Source organism: Dreissena polymorpha, chromosome 4, assembly GCF_020536995.1.
Source record: "Dreissena polymorpha isolate Duluth1 chromosome 4, UMN_Dpol_1.0, whole genome shotgun sequence".
Classification (NCBI taxonomy): domain Eukaryota; kingdom Metazoa; phylum Mollusca; class Bivalvia; order Myida; family Dreissenidae; genus Dreissena; species Dreissena polymorpha.
The window spans coordinates 52,343,806-52,369,671 of record NC_068358.1 but is presented as its reverse complement, the minus strand read 5'-3'; the positions used below and the strand labels follow the sequence as shown (position 1 = coordinate 52,369,671).

The 25,866-nt window shown below is 32.9% G+C and overlaps 2 protein-coding genes across 5 annotated transcripts; both read right to left on the bottom strand.

Annotated features, from left to right (window-relative positions):
- Nucleotides 1-947: 947 nt before the first annotated feature.
- Nucleotides 948-17,213, bottom strand: LOC127876123 (uncharacterized). 4 transcript variants are annotated; one of them, XM_052421068.1, is made up of 6 exons: nt 17,101-17,213; nt 6,816-6,828; nt 5,638-5,777; nt 4,248-4,333; nt 2,363-2,620; nt 948-1,292 (listed from the first exon to the last, which is right to left on the bottom strand). In XM_052421068.1, exons 3-6 carry the CDS (start codon nt 5,739-5,741, stop codon nt 1,261-1,263), a joined length of 480 nt encoding a protein of 159 aa, XP_052277028.1. In that variant the 5' UTR covers nt 5,742-5,777; nt 6,816-6,828; nt 17,101-17,213; the 3' UTR covers nt 948-1,260. The 4 variants fall into 4 exon arrangements, with proteins under 4 accessions (XP_052277028.1, XP_052277029.1, XP_052277027.1 ...); XM_052421069.1 differs by lacking the exons at nt 6,816-6,828; nt 17,101-17,213 and adding an exon at nt 16,891-17,052; XM_052421067.1 differs by lacking the exon at nt 17,101-17,213 and having other exon boundaries at nt 6,816-6,930.
- LOC127876116 (uncharacterized) lies at nt 11,214-21,512 on the bottom strand. The gene is made up of 6 exons (XM_052421058.1): nt 21,447-21,512; nt 17,421-17,605; nt 15,904-16,043; nt 14,514-14,599; nt 12,629-12,886; nt 11,214-11,558 (listed from the first exon to the last, which is right to left on the bottom strand). The coding sequence occupies exons 2-6, from the start codon at nt 17,562-17,564 to the stop codon at nt 11,527-11,529; spliced, it is 660 nt and encodes a 219-aa protein (XP_052277018.1). The 5' UTR covers nt 17,565-17,605; nt 21,447-21,512; the 3' UTR covers nt 11,214-11,526.
- Between the last annotated feature and the right edge of the window lie 4,354 nt (nt 21,513-25,866).

Below are 25,866 nucleotides of genomic sequence, written 5' to 3'. Positions count from 1 at the left end.
TACATATTTGCCAATGAACCAATTGAATTATCACGAAACAGTGTGTTGTATTTACCATTAACATATTAATCAATTAACCAATTGAATAAAAATCTAAATGTGTAGTTTATTAACCATTAACACATCATCATGCAACAGTGTGTTTTATTAACCTTTTTTTTTTACAAAGAACACATTGAATAATCATGCATCACTGTGTTTTATTTACCATTTCATATCAACCAATGAACTAATTGAAGAATCATTCAACAGTGTGTTTAATTTACTGTTTACATATTAACTAATGAACCAATTGAACAATCATGAAATAGTGTGTGTTATTTACCATTTACATATTTACCTATGAACCAATTGAATAATCATGCTACAGTGTGTTTTATTTACCATTTGCATTTGTAACAAATAACCAATTGAATAATCATGCAACAGTGTGTTTTATTTACCATTTACATATTAACCAATAAACCAATTGAATAATCATGCAGCAGTGTGTTTTATTTTCCATTTTTATATATTAACAAATAAACCAATTGAATAATCATGCAATTGTGTGTTTTATTTACCATTTACATATTAACCAATGAATCAATTAAATAATCATGCAACAGTGTGTTTCATTTACCATTTATATATTAACAAATGAACAAATGGGATAATCATAAAACAGTTTATTTGTTACCATTCACATAATTATCAATGAACCAATTCAATTATCAGGGAACAATGTGTTTTTTTAACATTTACATATTTACCAATGTACCAATTGAATAATCATGTAACAGTGTGTTGTATTTACCATTAAAATATTAATAAATGAACCAATTGAATAACACTGGAAATGTGTAGTTTATTTACCATTAACATATAGCTCAATGAACCAATTGAATAATCATGCAACAGTGTGTTTTACTTAACATTGAGATTTAAAAAAAGAACCAATTGAATAATCATGCAAAATAGTGATTTATTTACCATTTACATATTAATCAATGAACCAATTGAATACAAATGGAAATGTGTAGTTTACTTACCATTAACATATAAATCATTTAACCAATTGAATAACTATATACTTATATAGTCTATGTTTTAATCAGACAAAGCTACAAGTACATACGTATATGTTTGTGGAAACATATGCAAGAAAGTAAATAATATACAAAAATGTATTCTATTTAAATCGTATGTGAAAACTGCTTCTATATAATGGAAAAGGTTTCTTCCAATGGACTGCAACATATTCAGCCATCATACCCTGGACTAGGTTTGCACAAAGCCTGGATCACATAAAGCTGAAACACACATGCATGAAGCATGAGATATGAGCTATACCACACATTGCTACCTCCATTCACATGGATAGTTATAACTATCTGTCAGTAGAATATCGTGTGTCGGAAATGTCGTTTATCGAGCCGACCCAAGTACATTTAAGGCAAATTTAAATTACTCAAATAATTGAAGTATGTTTCCACAGCATATGCTCCTTTATTTTTGTAAAATGAAAACCTTTCGATCTATATACATGCATTATGTATTCTTAAGAAAACACAAACACATTTGAAATTAGACTGTACCTTTACATGCATAATTTATAAACACTGCCTATCATGATACTGCGCTCTTCTCGTCCAACTTTTCAGGTTATTACAGGTTTAAATAACGAACTAACTCATCTTTGTAATTAATAAACATAATAACGTTACAGCTGTAAACAATCGAACCATACCCGGATGAAACTGCTCGTACAGACAGACACGTCTAGACTGCTCAGTGTTCGAAGTTAAAACGTATACAACTGTGAAATGCACATTCTGGTGTGCAACTTATACAGTATTTGACAAACACGTTCCATTGTTTTAAGTGAACAGCTTGTGATTTCTTTATAATGTTAACATTTACCAAAAATATAAATGAGTGGGATGTGCAATATTACATAATATTATTGTGAGATAAACCATAACTAGGTGGTATATGATGCAATTTATATATAATATATACGGTAAGTTCTAAATTGAAATGCATTACTTTTATCGTGTTGTAGCTCCAAGTTTGAGATATAGTTGATCGAATACGTAATTAAACAAATTGGCATTAGACGTACAAAGGCAAAATGTCTCTTGTATGGACGGATAAGGTTCTTTTTTAATATGGAACTGAATGCCGTAATGTAGTTTATATAATCTGATTCGTCTGAATGAAGATAATCCTGAAAGTCGAGTTAAAATAACACTATGTGTCTGCTAACACAAGAAGCCGACATTTAAATTCAAGTTCAGACGTGGACATCGACGCCCAATGCTCCCCCCAGATAAATTAAAAATAACTATTCGAAAATTTAAGAATAATATTGTATGCTTACTGTTGGCTCCATACGAATAGAACCATTTGAATTCTGAGACCCCAAACTTCACACGCGTAGGACACAAATCCATGAGCATATCCTGCAGTGGCAAGTCATCCAGGTAGGATGGCGAGCCGAAATCAGATATTCCTTCGTTGATGAACAACCCGAGGAAAGTGTGGGACAGCGGGCACCGAGATGAACGCGTGAACTGCGTGCATCGATAGACCCATATGTACTTCTTGGGACAGGACGAGAACACAACGAAGATATTATCTAAAAAATAGTTACAAATATTGCTGAATGTTGCTTGATGAAAATAGAACTGTATATGATCCAATGTGGTCAAACACTTGATTATTGTATTTTGAAATGTGAGAGTATCACGTCAAATGTATACATTAAAGTAATATAATATAACTATATAAGTGTGACGACACAATGCTAGTTCCACGCATATTAATAAATTGACACCGTCATATGATTGTCACACGTTGATAAAAAAAAGACGAACGGAGTAAGACATACAATAACTATTAAGGCTCTTTTAAAGAACGACATCCTTTTGTGTGTCACAAATGTGCAGGAGGGATTGGACCAATGTGGTTATACAATTCTAAATGTCTGTGCAAATCCGTAAAGCAAGCGTTGCATTACAGATACAAGTTGAAAATCTTCCAGATGCACGCATGATAAAACATTGTGATTTTTATATTTGCTATTTAAGCATTACTTATTGGGCGTGTTTGAAGAAATTGTATTCTGTTATAACCACAAACTATGAGGAATTCCATCGAATGCCTATAAAGGTACAATTAATTTAAGGAAAATCCGGTTCCCAGTTCAGACATAGTATATTGTATTGATCCACCACAAAATAATGTATCTTTACAATCGTTTCTCTACGCTGAGTTACTGATCAATGGTAAAAATCACACTTTCCTCTGCATATGTGATATTGATCGTCGCTGATAACGGATACGTGACATCTGCAGGATGACATTAAATAGGGATATACCGTCATTACTTTAAGTTTTAGGACACTCTAAGTTTTCGGACACCCTCTTTTTTCAGCCCGAATAATTATATTTTGTAACTCTTATTTTTCGGACACCCAGATTTTCCCCTTATATAAATGACTAAAATTTTCGGACAGTTACATTTTATCAAAATTCTTCCTATTTGCGTTGATCCGTTGACACATTTCATAACAGATTTACAATCGGATGACGGTAATAAATCCAGGCTGATGACTTGCAAAATGTCAGTGAACCGCTACATTTACTTTAATTTGGGTACTTAGGCATACGCTAGATAATTAATGCAGCCTCAGTCGCGGAATGACCTCATAAACTTTGAAATACACAAACATACGGTTAGTATGTTTCAGCTGCAAGCTTAATGTTGTCTTTCAATCTTCTTTATCTATTCACCGTTTTCAGTATGTTTCACTGCGAGAACAACTGCCAATTTTGATTATACTGATAGCTGTTGGAGGGTCATCCTACAGAATATTAAATGCTCATCTGTGTACGTGGTGATCAAAGAAAAATCTTTCTGTAAAACTACATCAACAATATTATATGGTTTTAAATTCATTGCAAACATAGCTTGAAGTATTTAATACTTTACGAAGTGGTATTTACTAGCACACTCTATCATTTTGAGTGGGCTAGTAAATACCACTTCGTGAAGTACCACTTCTTTATATTGACAAGTGCCGTCATACAGAGTAATACTCTCACGTTGTTGCACTATTCCTTTATGACTTCTATGAATATGTTTATGCATCAAAGTTTTCGGACATAAAACCATTTGTTTATGTTTAAGCTTCCGTAAACTTAGAGGTATTACCATGGGAGTCTGTTAGCCGTCTAATAAAGTATGACAACAATTCCTTTACCTGGTTTACCATTCCTGTGGAAGCTGGCTTGTGTCGAACTAGCTGGTATCCAAGGAAACACATAACTATTGCACTGCTTTGGCGAACTGGAGCAAATAAAGTTAATATTTTGTTTAGCCCTTATTAATAGTTTAATAAAAAAACAAATAATGTGGATGAACACAAACAAAACTAAACAAAATTGTTATCCTTGTATTTATTTGACCTTGCAGTCAAGGATAACCCATGAAAGTGCAAGCACTTATTTCCAATGGGGTCCTTTGGTTTTGCTGAAGAGACAGCAAGAAGAAGAGTCAGTTTTGGGATACAAGGTATCCTGGTGCGATACCCTAGCTCTTTGCGAATAGATACCTTGGTTCTTTTACGTGCTCAGTGTATAGCACCGATACACGCGAGAATTACCTGGGTTTCATACCAGTACATCCTTAGTTGGGTGGGAAACACTTGAAGCGTTACCACTCGACCACCGCACCACCACATCCTAAATAACATGTCATATCAACTATTATAATTTTGAAACATCTACATCGGGTGCATATAATAGATCGGCTTTATTTAAGCGTAGGGATAAGATGGGTGTATCATAAGATGTGGAGATCCGGCCTACAACTTTGAGTCCGATTAGCATTATTTATATTCTAGCGCTGATATTATATCATCTGAAGTCTGATTTCTTTCTTGCATCCGCGATTTAAGCTAGATATCATTCTAAAGTATTACACAATTAAGCATGGCAACTTTGTATATGAATATGTAACATAACATCAAATACAATCTTATATGTGATTACAATTACAGCTTTAGCTTAGTTTATTGCAAGTTAAGCCAAGTCAAAGTTTCATTAGAGCATGATGCAAACTCAGAAGCAATACACAATGATTTCAAAAAAACATAGAAAGCAAATTGACAAGAATATAGAGCATGGTGAATAATTTAGAGATGAAACACGCAATTGCGAACGTATATAATGACTTTTTTGCTGGAAGAAAAGCAATAGAAGGCTCAATTAAACTAACAAGTCACCAACATAATATTTGATTATATACTGGATTTGGCCTTCAAGCTGTAACTGTTTAAATACTTGATAAATACTTAAATTGGCATTATGATATTCAGGGAACATTTTATACATCCGGAAAGAAATTAGTTTAACAATCAGCTAGTCTTTAATTGAAGTGATGTTAGTATAAGCGACGAACTTTAAAGGGTTTATGCAATACAGTCAAAGAAATGTGTGCGCACTTTTTAATTGATATAGCATTACACGAAATATGGGAATTGTTTTAAACTGTATGTCTAATTTTAACAGTCACATAAGTTTTTTTTACCAATGTCAACTTTCTACTTTATCTCAAAACAGATGACGTCTGTGCTATTATTAAACCCCTACCTGGGTGTGTCACCAATGGCGACTTCCTCGTAGTATGAGTCATTGAACTTCTTGATTATCTGATGGTAGTTAATATCCGGTATGTATAAAGGAGGAACGGACATCGCGTAGTACAGTTCTCCCAATGTCCGGTTGACCACCTGTAATTGAAGATGCGTTCTTTAATATATTACAAATACTATATCTTCGTATGCCCCGTGCAAAACGATCGACGACATACAGTCACGTGTTTTACAAAACGTATTCGTCAAATAATTAACTCATACATTTTTAGGACAACATCTGGAATAGTTGACAAAAACTCTGGTTTGGCATTAGTATGGCAGCTCTGAAAACCCAAGATATTTCCAAATCGCATGCGGCCCGATTGTAAACGTACTTCCTTCAAACTTGGTTTAAAAAAGTCACTATAATTACTCAAATTAATACTGGGATAGAAAATAGAACCGATCACTTGGGTGGGTTGTCAGTAGCATATATTTTTTATTGTTTGTGTTGATACACTCATTTGTTAAAGGATATGGGTTGTAATTTGTATTGTTAAAAATATTGTATTATACATTTTTGAGTTAACTCGAGTTTTAAAGCCTTTTGTTACTAAATATGGAGCGGTAAGTTAGCGAGAGTGTTACTTAATACAATAGAGCGTTTAGTAAGCGATAGTTCTGTTATAAATGATTGCTAATTATAGAGGTTTATTTAGCGATAGTTCTGTTATAAATGTTTGCTAAGATATCATGAATTATTAAACTATCAAACGTATTGGCGGTGTTAAGGTTCAAGATCAATAAGTCCTTCTCGGAAATCGCAGTTAGCTTTAGAAAAGCCTGTTCTGATAAATCTAGATTCAACAATCAAAACGTTAACACACATATATATATAAAAGCTAAAGAAAATAATGATTGAAGGAATTTAAATGTCCGTCTAAGATATAAATGTTTTGGTGATGAATTGGGATTTATATCTAAGATCATAACGTTCATATTTACCCAGAAATCGAAATCAACTGTAGAAAAGCATTTCGTTATGAATGAGGGCTTTTGTAAAATATTTGTTAAAAAGTTTCCCCGATAATGGGAATTTTACTATTTTGCTGTTTACTGAGAATTATCACCGATAATGGGAAATCCGTAATTTACTATTTCCCCGATAGGGGGAACAATATAAACGCCAAATACCCGCTTTTGGTATGAGCATTTATTAACGATCCAAAATATATGTACAATCCTTGTGTCAATCCAGTACATCACTAAGTAACGACGTCACGTCTTTAACGTTACGTCACAAATCGACGTCACGTCATTGAACCAATCCGCTGGTACCAATTAAACGTTCAAATCTAACGTCCAATATTGAAAATGTATACTTTCCAAGTCCGCTATATATATAAGTATAATAGCTAAGTTACTGCTGATGAACAACACATCTGCTCGCACCCATAATTTAAAGTTATCAATATATGAGCATGTCTGACGGGATTGAGTTTCAAAGATAAAAAATCGACGCATTGAATACTAACCCAGAAATCGAAGTCAGCTATGGGCATGCCTTTAGGAATTCGGGATTCAGCGGAGTCCATCCTTCGTTCACACGTACCGGAAGCGGAAGTCATCCGAATGGCGAAACCCAGTAGTCCGATGGCAAGGCATGATAACATGGCCATTGCACGTAAGTTATGCGTCTTGTCCTGCCGTATACATACACCTGTAATAAAAGTAAAGAGTTAAAATATCGGTTATTTATTTGAGAAGTTCTTTCTTTTATCGTCGAAATAGGTGCTGGCATTCAAGAGGTTCAAATAACTGTGTCTTCAGTAAGCGAGCGGAGTTATGAGGCATTGTATGAACACGCATGTAGTACTTATTATTCAATGGTCACATGGGTCATAAAATATCTGCATGAGCAGCAAAGCCAATGCAGTGTATGTCCAAACATTATGGTTTTGCTAAGAGCACTCAATTAATTCCATTGATACGATTACAACTCATATTATAAATGTATGCTTAATCCGATTACTGCAGATCACGCTTGTTAAACCTTTACAAGTCTTGTTTAAACGTGACGCCTTTAGGTTTTTGTTCAATAATAGAGAAATAGCAAGCTATGTAATTATATCTGCTTTCGTTTATATAAAAACATAATGCCGCTGCACAAAACTGGTTACACTAATTTAGTTAAACTTTAAACTTGATGAATTTAAACGTGTCATATTTGATAAGATACATCGAAGACCCGACGCATAATTCAGTTATCGTGACTAATAATTGTTAATGATTTACGTAAGCAGGTGTTTAACAAGAAAAAAAACGAAAAAAAAAACACAATAAAACACGTTGTTCAGGTATTTTGGAAGACTCCGGTCGCATATTGTAACGTATCATTAATATTAACGTCTTAAGATCGATTTTGTAGCATAAATATAAAACAAAACACTGAAGTAAGTTATATATTTGATAAGCTAGCAGTCCCAATAAATATAACGTATAGCCCTATTTGGAACTTGTATGTAATTGATTGTAAAAGTATCTATAATAATAAAAAAATTAGAACACGTAATCGTAGAAAAACTTGTTCAAACCCTACTGCTCAGTAATTGGTTCTCAAAAGGTAGTTACATGTAAGTTCACAAAAAACGTGATATGTATTTTGTGTAAAGCTTCAGAAAGTATTACCTATTATATGTTTTATAGATATAAATTATATAATGATAGCTCTTTCCGAATTCATCGTTGTAATGGTTTGTAAATAAGCGTGGGCTTTCATGTTAAATTAAGCACGTTATTATTTAATCTTACGTCTTCAACGTCGACGAGAGGCCATTGTTTATTCATGTCACGTATGATAAAGGGTCTAATTATACCATTTACTACGTGTCAACGAAAGAAAAAGTATTTACAAACTGCCCACATAAGTCGAAACTGAACATCAATTGTACAATCTGCAAGTTGGTCTTACTATTTAAATAAGACAATTATGTGACTTCTTCTACCACGAAAACTACGTTTCTTCTTCCACTTCAGCAAAAGAAACTCTTGGTGGTTTAAAAAAAACGAATAAACGTGTTACTACGTTTTGCATAATTTTAACAAATATACATGTGAAAGAACGACCGATATGTATGGACTCTGTCATTAAATAAACAGTGATTATTGTATGTTTGTAGCCAGAGGTATACAGTTGGTTATACAACTTCGATTAACATAAATGCAACGGTTTACTCAACTCATAATATTACCTCCAAATGTCAAGTTATTTTATCAATTTAATTAGCAACCAAACTAGCCAACTCAAGAAGTTTTGTTCTGCAAATTATGATATTATTATATAATATTTAATGGTTATTTGTGGATTGTATTTGATTATAATTTATAATTATATTACTTAAATCACTTAATTCAAATTTGTAAATGCCCTGTTAGATAAAGCATTGGATCATTTCAATGCGATAAACACTTACTGCGAAGTTGTTTGATTTAACCACGTTTTCCTCAGTGTTTAATTCAACCGAAGATGCGGACCAATAATTACTAATGTGATGGAGCGTACCTCCCCTTAACTTAGTTAAAAGGACAGTTAATTGTATTTGTTTTTTGTAGAACTTAAATGTTGTGGGGTTTTATTCAATATGGCTTAGTGGTTAATACTTTGTAATGTGTTGATGCAGTTGTTTTGCAGAAGCATTTCCGCGAGGTAGTATTATGCACATAATGGTTTCAACAAAAAAGGGACCAATTCAATCAAATTAATTTTGTTTTTCAACTGGGATAACATTAATGATAAACAGTTTTGTGTTTAATGTGAACAGAATTGTTTTGAAATGTCATTTAGAGAAAAATAAAAAAATAGTACTGCTTTTAAGCTTTTTTGGTGTTTATGGCTTATAGGTCTCAACTATGAAATTGTTATATTATTATCATAAAGTACCAATATGTGTATTGGAGTGTACCTTATTAAAACAGTGTTTTGTTTTTTCTGTACGTGGTAGTAAACGAAAAGAATATGGAACTATAGTGTACTATATATTTAACTATTTTTACATTACTCCATTTCGTGAGTGTCAAACATTAATGCATAAAAAGTCATTGTAAACTATACTTTGTTATATTTGGTATCATAAAGTACCAATATGTGTATTGGAGTGTACCTTATTAAAACAGTGTGTTTTTTTCTGTACGTGGTAGTAAACGAAAAGAATATGGAACTATAGTGTACTATATATTTAACTATTTTTTACATGACTCCAGTTCGTGAGTGTCAAACATTAATGCATAAAAAGTCATTGTAAACTATACTTTGTTGAATACCCTGTTAGTTTGTGACAAACTAATAAAACAATTGTCAATTATATACTATTTCATCGATACAATAGTTTATAATGCGCAAGAGCAGTTTTGAAAAACAAAGAGAGTGCATAAAATACCAAAAGAGGGCATTGTTCTGTTTGCAGTTTTAAATAAAACGGTTTGTCACATATACACATTGCATAATGATTAAAAGTGTGCCCAAAGCATACACATATAAACATTGGCATACTAGTTATATCAGCGGAAGCGGGTGAAAACCCTATTTGTGCATGTTATCCATTTATTTATATCAAATTGTCGGACAGTGTGACACAACATAAATGTGGTAAAAATGACTCCCAAGTAGACGAAAAACACACATTTAACTGTGGTCACAGCCTTTGACACTTCAATGAGAATCTTTTGGGTTTTGGTCAACAAAGTGGGGGACACATATTTGTTTAATGATTCATAATTACGCCAATCATTTGTTTTTAGATTTTCCCACGATCAACATAGATACGTCACCATCGAAGCGTGCAATGTATACTTTATTAAATTAATGTCATTTGAACGTTGTCATTCTTTCACTACAGATTTTATTTTAAGTGATATGTCAACTTTCAGTTTCATAAACTGAACAAGATCAGCGGGACAATTTTATGAAATACATTGCTTAACATATTTAAAAACATAAATCCTCGTTGCTTAATTCCGCAATGAAAAGCTTTCCTCGTCATATTGAAGTGCTATTGCTACTACCACAAATTATATAAAAGTCCTTTTGCACTTCACAGTGTGTTTTCTCATGCACAGAGTAACTATATTTGTACACATGATTATGATTTCTTGGGTAAAAAATAAACAATAAAAATTATTTAATCGTGCTTGGTTTACTATGCCAAAAATACATGTGAATGAAAGAATGACGTATATGAAATAATCATGCAACAGTGTGTTTCATTTACCATTTATATATTAACAAATGAACAAATGGGATAATCATAAAACAGTTTATTTGTTACCATTCACATAATTATCAATGAACCAATTCAATTATCAGGGAACAATGTGTTTTTTTAACATTTACATATTTACCAATGTACCAATTGAATAATCATGTAACAGTGTGTTGTATTTACCATTAAAATATTAATAAATGAACCAATTGAATAACACTGGAAATGTGTAGTTTATTTACCATTAACATATAGCTCAATGAACCAATTGAATAATCATGCAACAGTGTGTTTTACTTAACATTGAGATTTAAAAAAAGAACCAATTGAATAATCATGCAAAATAGTGATTTATTTACCATTTACATATTAATCAATGAACCAATTGAATACAAATGGAAATGTGTAGTTTACTTACCATTAACATATAAATCATTTAACCAATTGAATAACTATATACTTATATAGTCTATGTTTTAATCAGACAAAGCTACAAGTACATACGTATATGTTTGTGGAAACATATGCAAGAAAGTAAATAATATACAAAAATGTATTCTATTTAAATCGTATGTGAAAACTGCTTCTATATAATGGAAAAGGTTTCTTCCAATGGACTGCAACATATTCAGCCATCATACCCTGGACTAGGTTTGCACAAAGCCTGGATCACATAAAGCTGAAACACACATGCATGAAGCATGAGATATGAGCTATACCACACATTGCTACCTCCATTCACATGGATAGTTATAACTATCTGTCAGTAGAATATCGTGTGTCGGAAATGTCGTTTATCGAGCCGACCCAAGTACATTTAAGGCAAATTTAAATTACTCAAATAATTGAAGTATGTTTCCACAGCATATGCTCCTTTATTTTTGTAAAATGAAAACCTTTCGATCTATATACATGCATTATGTATTCTTAAGAAAACACAAACACATTTGAAATTAGACTGTACCTTTACATGCATAATTTATAAACACTGCCTATCATGATACTGCGCTCTTCTCGTCCAACTTTTCAGGTTATTACAGGTTTAAATAACGAACTAACTCATCTTTGTAATTAATAAACATAATAACGTTACAGCTGTAAACAATCGAACCATACCCGGATGAAACTGCTCGTACAGACAGACACGTCTAGACTGCTCAGTGTTCGAAGTTAAAACGTATACAACTGTGAAATGCACATTCTGGTGTGCAACTTATACAGTATTTGACAAACACGTTCCATTGTTTTAAGTGAACAGCTTGTGATTTCTTTATAATGTTAACATTTACCAAAAATATAAATGAGTGGGATGTGCAATATTACATAATATTATTGTGAGATAAACCATAACTAGGTGGTATATGATGCAATTTATATATAATATATACGGTAAGTTCTAAATTGAAATGCATTACTTTTATCGTGTTGTAGCTCCAAGTTTGAGATATAGTTGATCGAATACGTAATTAAACAAATTGGCATTAGACGTACAAAGGCAAAATGTCTCTTGTATGGACGGATAAGGTTCTTTTTTAATATGGAACTGAATGCCGTAATGTAGTTTATATAATCTGATTCGTCTGAATGAAGATAATCCTGAAAGTCGAGTTAAAATAACACTATGTGTCTGCTAACACAAGAAGCCGACATTTAAATTCAAGTTCAGACGTGGACATCGACGCCCAATGCTCCCCCCAGATAAATTAAAAATAACTATTCGAAAATTTAAGAATAATATTGTATGCTTACTGTTGGCTCCATACGAATAGAACCATTTGAATTCTGAGACCCCAAACTTCACACGCGTAGGACACAAATCCATGAGCATATCCTGCAGTGGCAAGTCATCCAGGTAGGATGGCGAGCCGAAATCAGATATTCCTTCGTTGATGAACAACCCGAGGAAAGTGTGGGACAGCGGGCACCGAGATGAACGCGTGAACTGCGTGCATCGATAGACCCATATGTACTTCTTGGGACAGGACGAGAACACAACGAAGATATTATCTAAAAAATAGTTACAAATATTGCTGAATGTTGCTTGATGAAAATAGAACTGTATATGATCCAATGTGGTCAAACACTTGATTATTGTATTTTGAAATGTGAGAGTATCACGTCAAATGTATACATTAAAGTAATATAATATAACTATATAAGTGTGACGACACAATGCTAGTTCCACGCATATTAATAAATTGACACCGTCATATGATTGTCACACGTTGATAAAAAAAAGACGAACGGAGTAAGACATACAATAACTATTAAGGCTCTTTTAAAGAACGACATCCTTTTGTGTGTCACAAATGTGCAGGAGGGATTGGACCAATGTGGTTATACAATTCTAAATGTCTGTGCAAATCCGTAAAGCAAGCGTTGCATTACAGATACAAGTTGAAAATCTTCCAGATGCACGCATGATAAAACATTGTGATTTTTATATTTGCTATTTAAGCATTACTTATTGGGCGTGTTTGAAGAAATTGTATTCTGTTATAACCACAAACTATGAGGAATTCCATCGAATGCCTATAAAGGTACAATTAATTTAAGGAAAATCCGGTTCCCAGTTCAGACATAGTATATTGTATTGATCCACCACAAAATAATGTATCTTTACAATCGTTTCTCTACGCTGAGTTACTGATCAATGGTAAAAATCACACTTTCCTCTGCATATGTGATATTGATCGTCGCTGATAACGGATACGTGACATCTGCAGGATGACATTAAATAGGGATATACCGTCATTACTTTAAGTTTTAGGACACTCTAAGTTTTCGGACACCCTCTTTTTTCAGCCCGAATAATTATATTTTGTAACTCTTATTTTTCGGACACCCAGATTTTCCCCTTATATAAATGACTAAAATTTTCGGACAGTTACATTTTATCAAAATTCTTCCTATTTGCGTTGATCCGTTGACACATTTCATAACAGATTTACAATCGGATGACGGTAATAAATCCAGGCTGATGACTTGCAAAATGTCAGTGAACCGCTACATTTACTTTAATTTGGGTACTTAGGCATACGCTAGATAATTAATGCAGCCTCAGTCGCGGAATGACCTCATAAACTTTGAAATACACAAACATACGGTTAGTATGTTTCAGCTGCAAGCTTAATGTTGTCTTTCAATCTTCTTTATCTATTCACCGTTTTCAGTATGTTTCACTGCGAGAACAACTGCCAATTTTGATTATACTGATAGCTGTTGGAGGGTCATCCTACAGAATATTAAATGCTCATCTGTGTACGTGGTGATCAAAGAAAAATCTTTCTGTAAAACTACATCAACAATATTATATGGTTTTAAATTCATTGCAAACATAGCTTGAAGTATTTAATACTTTACGAAGTGGTATTTACTAGCACACTCTATCATTTTGAGTGGGCTAGTAAATACCACTTCGTGAAGTACCACTTCTTTATATTGACAAGTGCCGTCATACAGAGTAATACTCTCACGTTGTTGCACTATTCCTTTATGACTTCTATGAATATGTTTATGCATCAAAGTTTTCGGACATAAAACCATTTGTTTATGTTTAAGCTTCCGTAAACTTAGAGGTATTACCATGGGAGTCTGTTAGCCGTCTAATAAAGTATGACAACAATTCCTTTACCTGGTTTACCATTCCTGTGGAAGCTGGCTTGTGTCGAACTAGCTGGTATCCAAGGAAACACATAACTATTGCACTGCTTTGGCGAACTGGAGCAAATAAAGTTAATATTTTGTTTAGCCCTTATTAATAGTTTAATAAAAAAACAAATAATGTGGATGAACACAAACAAAACTAAACAAAATTGTTATCCTTGTATTTATTTGACCTTGCAGTCAAGGATAACCCATGAAAGTGCAAGCACTTATTTCCAATGGGGTCCTTTGGTTTTGCTGAAGAGACAGCAAGAAGAAGAGTCAGTTTTGGGATACAAGGTATCCTGGTGCGATACCCTAGCTCTTTGCGAATAGATACCTTGGTTCTTTTACGTGCTCAGTGTATAGCACCGATACACGCGAGAATTACCTGGGTTTCATACCAGTACATCCTTAGTTGGGTGGGAAACACTTGAAGCGTTACCACTCGACCACCGCACCACCACATCCTAAATAACATGTCATATCAACTATTATAATTTTGAAACATCTACATCGGGTGCATATAATAGATCGGCTTTATTTAAGCGTAGGGATAAGATGGGTGTATCATAAGATGTGGAGATCCGGCCTACAACTTTGAGTCCGATTAGCATTATTTATATTCTAGCGCTGATATTATATCATCTGAAGTCTGATTTCTTTCTTGCATCCGCGATTTAAGCTAGATATCATTCTAAAGTATTACACAATTAAGCATGGCAACTTTGTATATGAATATGTAACATAACATCAAATACAATCTTATATGTGATTACAATTACAGCTTTAGCTTAGTTTATTGCAAGTTAAGCCAAGTCAAAGTTTCATTAGAGCATGATGCAAACTCAGAAGCAATACACAATGATTTCAAAAAAACATAGAAAGCAAATTGACAAGAATATAGAGCATGGTGAATAATTTAGAGATGAAACACGCAATTGCGAACGTATATAATGACTTTTTTGCTGGAAGAAAAGCAATAGAAGGCTCAATTAAACTAACAAGTCACCAACATAATATTTGATTATATACTGGATTTGGCCTTCAAGCTGTAACTGTTTAAATACTTGATAAATACTTAAATTGGCATTATGATATTCAGGGAACATTTTATACATCCGGAAAGAAATTAGTTTAACAATCAGCTAGTCTTTAATTGAAGTGATGTTAGTATAAGCGACGAACTTTAAAGGGTTTATGCAATACAGTCAAAGAAATGTGTGCGCACTTTTTAATTGATATAGCATTACACGAAATATGGGAATTGTTTTAAACTGTATGTCTAATTTTAACAGTCACATAAGTTTTTTTTACCAATGTCAACTTTCTACTTTATCTCAAAACAGATGACGTCTGTGCTATTATTAAACCCCTACCTGGGTGTGTCACCAATGGCGACTTCCTCGTAGTATGAGTCATTGAACTTCTTGATTATCTGATGGTAGTTAATATCCGGTATGTATAAAGGAGGAACGGACATCGCGTAGTACAGTTCTCCCAATGTCCGGTTGACCACCTGTAATTGAAGATGCGTTCTTTAATATATTACAAATACTATATCTTCGTATGCCCCGTGCAAAACGATCGACGACATACAGTCACGTGTTTTACAAAACGTATTCGTCAAATAATTAACTCATACATTTTTAGGACAACATCTGGAATAGTTGACAAAAACTCTGGTTTGGCATTAGTATGGCAGCTCTGAAAACCCAAGATATTTCCAAATCGCATGCGGCCCGATTGTAAACGTACTTCCTTCAAACTTGGTTTAAAAAAGTCACTATAATTACTCAAATTAATACTGGGATAGAAAATAGAACCGATCACTTGGGTGGGTTGTCAGTAGCATATATTTTTTATTGTTTGTGTTGATACACTCATTTGTTAAAGGATATGGGTTGTAATTTGTATTGTTAAAAATATTGTATTATACATTTTTGAGTTAACTCGAGTTTTAAAGCCTTTTGTTACTAAATATGGAGCGGTAAGTTAGCGAGAGTGTTACTTAATACAATAGAGCGTTTAGTAAGCGATAGTTCTGTTATAAATGATTGCTAATTATAGAGGTTTATTTAGCGATAGTTCTGTTATAAATGTTTGCTAAGATATCATGAATTATTAAACTATCAAACGTATTGGCGGTGTTAAGGTTCAAGATCAATAAGTCCTTCTCGGAAATCGCAGTTAGCTTTAGAAAAGCCTGTTCTGATAAATCTAGATTCAACAATCAAAACGTTAACACACATATATATAAAAGCTAAAGAAAATAATGATTGAAGGAATTTAAATGTCCGTCTAAGATATAAATGTTTTGGTGATGAATTGGGATTTATATCTAAGATCATAACGTTCATATTTACCCAGAAATCGAAATCAACTGTAGAAAAGCATTTCGTTATGAATGAGGGCTTTTGTAAAATATTTGTTAAAAAGTTTCCCCGATAATGGGAATTTTACTATTTTGCTGTTTACTGAGAATTATCACCGATAATGGGAAATCCGTAATTTACTATTTCCCCGATAGGGGGAACAATATAAACGCCAAATACCCGCTTTTGGTATGAGCATTTATTAACGATCCAAAATATATGTACAATCCTTGTGTCAATCCAGTACATCACTAAGTAACGACGTCACGTCTTTAACGTTACGTCACAAATCGACGTCACGTCATTGAACCAATCCGCTGGTACCAATTAAACGTTCAAATCTAACGTCCAATATTGAAAATGTATACTTTCCAAGTCCGCTATATATATAAGTATAATAGCTAAGTTACTGCTGATGAACAACACATCTGCTCGCACCCATAATTTAAAGTTATCAATATATGAGCATGTCTGACGGGATTGAGTTTCAAAGATAAAAAATCGACGCATTGAATACTAACCCAGAAATCGAAGTCAGCTATGGGCATGCCTTTAGGAATTCGGGATTCAGCGGAGTCCATCCTTCGTTCACACGTACCGGAAGCGGAAGTCATCCGAATGGCGAAACCCAGTAGTCCGATGGCAAGGCATGATAACATGGCCATTGCACGTAAGTTATGCGTCTTGTCCTGCCGTATACATACACCTGTAATAAAAGTAAAGAGTTAAAATATCGGTTATTTATTTGAGAAGTTCTTTCTTTTATCGTCGAAATAGGTGCTGGCATTCAAGAGGTTCAAATAACTGTGTCTTCAGTAAGCGAGCGGAGTTATGAGGCATTGTATGAACACGCATGTAGTACTTATTATTCAATGGTCACATGGGTCATAAAATATCTGCATGAGCAGCAAAGCCAATGCAGTGTATGTCCAAACATTATGGTTTTGCTAAGAGCACTCAATTAATTCCATTGATACGATTACAACTCATATTATAAATGTATGCTTAATCCGATTACTGCAGATCACGCTTGTTAAACCTTTACAAGTCTTGTTTAAACGTGACGCCTTTAGGTTTTTGTTCAATAATAGAGAAATAGCAAGCTATGTAATTATATCTGCTTTCGTTTATATAAAAACATAATGCCGCTGCACAAAACTGGTTACACTAATTTAGTTAAACTTTAAACTTGATGAATTTAAACGTGTCATATTTGATAAGATACATCGAAGACCCGACGCATAATTCAGTTATCGTGACTAATAATTGTTAATGATTTACGTAAGCAGGTGTTTAACAAGAAAAAAAACGAAAAAAAAAAACACAATAAAACACGTTGTTCAGGTATTTTGGAAGACTCCGGTCGCATATTGTAACGTATCATTAATATTAACGTCTTAAGATCGATTTTGTAGCATAAATATAAAACAAAACACTGAAGTAAGTTATATATTTGATAAGCTAGCAGTCCCAATAAATATAACGTATAGCCCTATTTGGAACTTGTATGTAATTGATTGTTAAAGTATCTATAATAATAAAAAAATTAGAACACGTAATCGTAGAAAAACTTGTTCAAACCCTACTGCTCAGTAATTGGTTCTCAAAAGGTAGTTACATGTAAGTTCACAAAAAACGTGATATGTATTTTGTGTAAAGCTTCAGAAAGTATTACCTATTATATGTTTTATAGATATAAATTATATAATGATAGCTCTTTCCGAATTCATCGTTGTAATGGTTTGTAAATAAGCGTGGGCTTTCATGTTAAATTAAGCACGTTATTATTTAATCTTACGTCTTCAACGTCGACGAGAGGCCATTGTTTATTCATGTCACGTATGATAAAGGGTCTAATTATACCATTTACTACGTGTCAACGAAAGAAAAAGTATTTACAAACTGCCCACATAAGTCGAAACTGAACATCAATTGTACAATCTGCAAGTTGGTCTTACTATTTAAATAAGACAATTATGTGACTTCTTCTACCACGAAAACTACGTTTCTTCTTCCACTTCAGCAAAAGAAACTCTTGGTGGTTTAAAAAAAACGAATAAACGTGTTACTACGTTTTGCATAATTTTAACAAATATACATGTGAAAGAACGACCGATATGTATGGACTCTGTCATTAAATAAACAGTGATTATTGTATGTTTGTAGCCAGAGGTATACAGTTGGTTATACAACTTCGATTAACATAAATGCAACGGTTTACTCAACTCATAATATTACCTCCAAATGTCAAGTTATTTTATCAATTTAATTAGCAACCAAACTAGCCAACTCAAGAAGTTTTGTTCTGCAAATTATGATATTATTATATAATATTTAATGGTTATTTGTGGATTGTATTTGATTATAATTTATAATTATATTACTTAAATCACTTAATTCAAATTTGTAAATGCCCTGTTAGATAAAGCATTGGATCATTTCAATGCGATAAACACTTACTGCGAAGTTGTTTGATTTAACCACGTTTTCCTCAGTGTTTAATTCAACCGAAGATGCGGACCAATAATTACTAATGTGATGGAGCGTACCTCCCCTTAACTTAGTTAAAAGGACAGTTAATTGTATTTGTTTTTTGTAGAACTTAAATGTTGTGGGGTTTTATTCAATATGGCTTAGTGGTTAATACTTTGTAATGTGTTGATGCAGTTGTTTTGCAGAAGCATTTCCGCGAGGTAGTATTATGCACATAATGGTTTCAACAAAAAAGGGACCAATTCAATCAAATTAATTTTGTTTTTCAACTGGGATAACATTAATGATAAACAGTTTTGTGTTTAATGTGAACAGAATTGTTTTGAAATGTCATTTAGAGAAAAATAAAAAAATAGTACTGCTTTTAAGCTTTTTTGGTGTTTATGGCTTATAGGTCTCAACTATGAAATTGTTATATTATTATCATAAAGTACCAATATGTGTATTGGAGTGTACCTTATTAAAACAGTGTTTTGTTTTTTCTGTACGTGGTAGTAAACGAAAAGAATATGGAACTATAGTGTACTATATATTTAACTATTTTTACATTACTCCATTTCGTGAGTGTCAAACATTAATGCATAAAAAGTCATTGTAAACTATACTTTGTTATATTTGGTATCATAAAGTACCAATATGTGTATTGGAGTGTACCTTATTAAAACAGTGTGTTTTTTTCTGTACGTGGTAGTAAACGAAAAGAATATGGAACTATAGTGTACTATATATTTAACTATTTTTTACATGACTCCAGTTCGTGAGTGTCAAACATTAATGCATAAAAAGTCATTGTAAACTATACTTTGTTGAATACCCTGTTAGTTTGTGACAAACTAATAAAACAATTGTCAATTATATACTATTTCATCGATACAATAGTTTATAATGCGCAAGAGCAGTTTTGAAAAACAAAGAGAGTGCATAAAATACCAAAAGAGGGCATTGTTCTGTTTGCAGTTTTAAATAAAACGGTTTGTCACATATACACATTGCATAATGATTAAAAGTGTGCCCAAAGCATACACATATAAACATTGGCATACTAGTTATATCAGCGGAAGCGGGTGAAAACCCTATTTGTGCATGTTATCCATTTATTTATATCAAATTGTCGGACAGTGTGACACAACATAAATGTGGTAAAAATGACTCCCAAGTAGACGAAAAACACACATTTAACTGTGGTCACAGCCTTTGACACTTCAATGAGAATCTTTTGGGTTTTGGTCAACAAAGTGGGGGACACATATTTGTTTAATGATTCATAATTACGCCAATCATTTGTTTTTAGATTTTCCCACGATCAACATAGATACGTCACCATCGAAGCGTGCAATGTATACTTTATTAAATTAATGTCATTTGAACGTTGTCATTCTTTCACTACAGATTTTATTTTAAGTGATATGTCAACTTTCAGTTTCATAAACTGAACAAGATCAGCGGGACAATTTTATGAAATACATTGCTTAACATATTTAAAAACATAAATCCTCGTTGCTTAATTCCGCAATGAAAAGCTTTCCTCGTCATATTGAAGTGCTATTGCTACTACCACAAATTATATAAAAGTCCTTTTGCACTTCACAGTGTGTTTTCTCATGCACAGAGTAACTATATTTGTACACATGATTATGATTTCTTGGGTAAAAAATAAACAATAAAAATTATTTAATCGTGCTTGGTTTACTATGCCAAAAATACATGTGAATGAAAGAATGACGTATATGAACTCTGTCGTATATAATCAGTGCTAAATAAATGTTTCAGCAAGAGGCATAACATAGGTTTAACAACTTATATTATCACAAATGCACATCTGTGTTGATAACTCAAAATAATTATTATAAACGCCAAGTTAGTTTATCAATTTAATTAGCGACTTAACTAGCATATTAAATATGTTTTATTTTGTAAATTGAACTTTATTTTAAAGAATTTGTCGGATTTTATTTAAAATAAAATTTATGTATGACTACAATCACTTAATTTAAATCTTCAAATTTATTTAAATGAAAGCACATTTTTTATGTATAAATACGATAAACACTTACTGCGGTGTTATGCGCTTTATCCACGTTTTCTTACGTGTTCAATTCATCCGCCGGTGCGGACTAATATTTACTAATGTAAACGAGCCTACATCAACTGAACTTAGTTAAAGGGACAGTAAATACTATTCGGGTTTCAAGAACGAAAAAGACGTCTCTTCTAGACGGCTTTTGTATTCATATTTTAAAATTAGGAAAGAATTTATCATGTGCAAATGTGCGAGGGTGAAGTATTTCGAATATATGTTATTGCTGTTGTTTTTATAGACGCATTACCGCGAGGTAGGATGCACAAATACTTGTTTAAACAAAAAAGGTTATCAATAAAATATAAGTGATTACGTTTTGCAACTGTGACAACATGAATGACAAACAGTTTTGTTTTGATATAGTGTAAATACGACTGTTTTAAAATGCCCTTTAGAGAAATTCGTTTTCTGTATAAAGGTTTAGTATTTCTCTTCAAGAGTATTATTTTATATCTTTCGGCTTAGATTCACGCAATTGTATGCCATATCAGTTTTGAAATGTTAAGAGACTGCATAAATTAAATTTTTGCAGTTTTAAATAAAACAGTTGCTCGCATATACGCATTGTATCATGAATTTAAATGTGTCCATCGCATTAAACAAATTAACAATGACATGTAGTAAAACTTATATGCAGACGCGGGAGAGACTGCCAACAGCCGGACAGTGTGACACAGAATACATGTACTAAACATGACTTGTAAATAGACAAAAAACAAATACACAAACGAAATAAACTGGGATCACAGACTTATATATATATATATATATATATATATATATATATATATATATATATATATATATATATATATATATATATATATATATATATATATATCGTATTCCCACGCTTTTTGACCTTTGAAGCGTTTCGAATGATTAATCGCTCGTCATGTTTTAAACAATAAAGCATGCGTGTTTGAAAAACATAGTGACATTTATTGTATCTGTATTAAACGACTATTAATGACGCTGGTCAGTTTTCCCACGGTCTACATTGATATGTCACCTCCGAAGCGTGCAAATAGACCTTATTTAAAACATTTTCATTTTGAAAGCTGTCACTCCTTCAGTTTAGATTTTGATTTTAAATGATATGTTAACTTTCAGTTTCAATAACTAAACAAGATGAGAGGGGCGATTTTATTTAACTGATTCCATAACAAATGCAATTACAAATAATGTTGAAACACATGTTTACCGCTGACATGGAAGAATAATTGAGAACAACTAGTGCGATTCCCACACCGCATTTGGTATTTAATTACCAATTGATGTTCGCTGTTATTGCAGGCGGATTAGGTTAACCCATTAATGCCCAGTGGACTCTCCCATCCTTCTAAATTGGATCAATTTATTTCCAAAATTAGGGGTGTCAAGTATATTTACTTCTATATTTAGAATATTACTTACTGAAATTCCTATAAGCAAACAGCGTAGACCCAGATGAGACGCCGCATCATGCGGCGTCTCATCTAGGTCTACGCTGTTTGCAAAGTCCTTTTTTCAGGACGCTAGGCATAAATGGGTTAAAAATACGTATTCCGGTCATAAATTGCTGAGAAATAGCCCAGATAAAAATATGCACGGACGGACGGACACACGGACAGACGAAGCGGCGGCTATATGCTCCCCAAACAATTTTGGGGGTACATAACAAAAAGAAAATAGGAATATATTCAATGTTGTTGATTTATAAATGGTGTATATTATTAAGAAAGCATGGATATTACAAACATGTGATAAATTGTGTTTCGAAGGATACATGAAATGTGTATGGTATTAAGAAAGCATGGATATTACAAAAATGTGATAAACTGTACTTCGAAGGAAAGAAACAATGTATACTACACAATTGTGATAGACTGTTCTTTGATGGATACATCGGATAAAGGATGTTTAATTACTATTAAGAAACTAAAGATCTTATGAAAATGTGTTTTTAACAACCTGGGTTCAATCACTAAATAATTCCGATCGGGCTATAGCAGTATTTCTTTAAAATGTACATTTTTGTTAGTGTAGTTTTCAATAATGATTCCACTTAAAAGCCTTTTTACCATAAAGCTGACACCATCTGATCAGTTTGAAAATAGAAGGGCACTTTAAAAGGGTGAAAAAAACATCTGTCCCATGTTGGATTCGAATCCATGTGGCATCAGGTATTGACTGACATTTGTTAAGCTAACTTACGTGTTAGAACACGTTTCAATCAATATTTCACAAAAATAATGTTATAATAGTCTTAATGTAACAAGATATGGATTGATAATCTAGCGGTAAATGTATAGATCTAAATTGTGGAAAATCTAGAGCTAAATGTGCAAAAAAAATAAAGACAAAAATAGTGCATACGCTGCAAGCAGATCAAGAGCTATAATTTTTATTCAATAAAAATTTACGTATTCCGTAAGGTTCTGATTTTAAAATTATTGTAGTGAATACACAATAATAATACCAGTATATAATAAAATTAGACACCGACGGAATGCGCAAACTTCGTTTTTTCCATAAAGATAATATTACTTTACCCATTCAACTTTTGAGATAAATTAAAATAAATGATTGGACCCCAGACTGTTTAAACTATTACTTTATATAAAAGACGGTGTATTTTCTCAAACTGTCATTGCTCTGAATATTAGACCGGTTGTATTTACCATTTTTATACTTTTTTCTGCACATATTGTATCCTATAACAGAAGGGAATAGTAACATTATATACTGTGAACTCATTACAATCCAATATTGAGTAAGGATATTATTCATGTCCATGTCTATTCATATCTATGTTTTCAGTAAAATAAATTCATATCTATGTTTTCAGTAAAATATAAACTGGAAAAGTGGCTCCTTTTAAAGCCTCGTTATCAATTAATTAATGCTGTTATTTTTCAGTCAGATTCAAATTTTATGCTTTATTCATAAATACATTTGCATACAATTATCATAATCTAAAACTGCAAATATATGTATTCAGTTATTGATTATTAATTCATATGTAGCTAAATTGTATTTTACAAAATAAAAAGAATTATGACCTGATTATTTTCTTAAGAATATATAGTGAATAATTCAACATTTTGTGCAAAAAGATTATCCTTTAACGTGTAATTTGTTTCATTCTCATCTGATTATTTGTAAATTGATAATATCATGATCTCAGAAAATTAAAACACTGGAGCACATTTCATCTTTCTTATCAGTTGTAATCATCCCACAGTGCTGGCTGGTGGCAAGCAGATATCAAATTACCCTGCTCCCCAGTGTTTAATTGTCAAGCAATTGATTATGGATTTCACCCTTCATGATAAGGTGTTTGGTAAAAATTCCGCCTTACACTTGTCCTATAACTGCGTATTCATGATGCCGAAAATCGACATGACTCCTCGTTGCTTTACTCAGTAATGAAAAACGCCCCTCATCATATTTAAGTTTTCTGAGTGCTTTACCGGATAAATGACTCGTTTGCATATTGAAATTTTATAACTTTTCTATTATATCTATTTTGTATATAATTCTTCACTTTGTCAATTGTTTTGAGCGCCGTTAACGGTCCTGCTTTACCTCAATATCGTAAGATAGACTGGTTACTGGTTGTGGTATTGATGGCCAGTCGGACTAACCTTTCAGCAGGAAATCCGGTCCGTTAAGTCAAATGTTGAGTTTTTCTATCTCATATGGAAATACTCCTCTAGACGCTACGTCAGCGGGATTCATTTCAGTCCAAACAGACCTCCAGTCATTTGGCGTGGTTACATCATGGATCGCTGCTAATCTGTTCGCTACGAATGTCTTAAAACGTCTAGACTCATTTCTAATATATTCCAAAACTATCATTGAGTCTGTCCAAAAATACTTGTCATCAACCTTCATATCCAATTCTTGCGATGCAAACTGATATAACTTTACAGCTACGACTGTCGCAGCTAGCTCTAATCTTGGTATCGACATTGCTTAAATGGGTGCTAGCCTAGACTTACCCATAACAAGACTGCATTTGCAGCTACCGATGGCATCGTATATCTTAATATATACGGCTGCCCCGTACGCTTGCTCGGATGCGTCACAGAACATGTAATTCCACCTTTGTCGAAGAGTCATCTACTCCTTTTGGCTGGAAACATCTATCAATAATTACCTGTGACAATGCAGGTAAACAATCTAGCCACTAGGTCCACTTATCAATGTCCGTGTTCGACATCTCATCCCACTGTAGCTTTTGTCGGCAAGCATTCAGTAAAGCCAGCTTTGGGATGAGAGTAACAGGGACCACAAGTCCAAGTGGGTCATACAATGAACTAGCTACTGAAAGTATGCCTAGACGAGTGTGACATGTGTCCGGAAGATCAACATCAAATATGAACTTACCCTTTTCTACATACCACTGC

Excerpts from the sequence above, each read along its gene's own strand:
- LOC127876123 (XM_052421067.1), bottom strand. The coding sequence starts at position 6,884 with ATGTACTGGATTGACACAAGGATTGTACATATATTTTGGATCGTTAAT. Across the intron at positions 5,778-6,815 it reads AATGCTCATACCAAAAGCGG|GTGGTCAACCGGACATTGGG; the intron begins GTATTTGGCGTT and ends CTTCAATTACAG. Across the intron at positions 2,621-4,247 it reads CCACAGGAATGGTAAACCAG|ATAATATCTTCGTTGTGTTC; the intron begins GTAAAGGAATTG and ends ACTATTTTTTAG.
- LOC127876116 (XM_052421058.1), bottom strand. The coding sequence starts at position 17,564 with ATGGCCATGTTATCATGCCTTGCCATCGGACTACTGGGTTTCGCCATT. Across the intron at positions 16,044-17,420 it reads TAGCTGACTTCGATTTCTGG|GTGGTCAACCGGACATTGGG; the intron begins GTTAGTATTCAA and ends CTTCAATTACAG. Across the intron at positions 11,559-12,628 it reads CTATTCGTATGGAGCCAACA|CTTTATGTGATCCAGGCTTT; the intron begins GTAAGCATACAA and ends TGTGTGTTTCAG.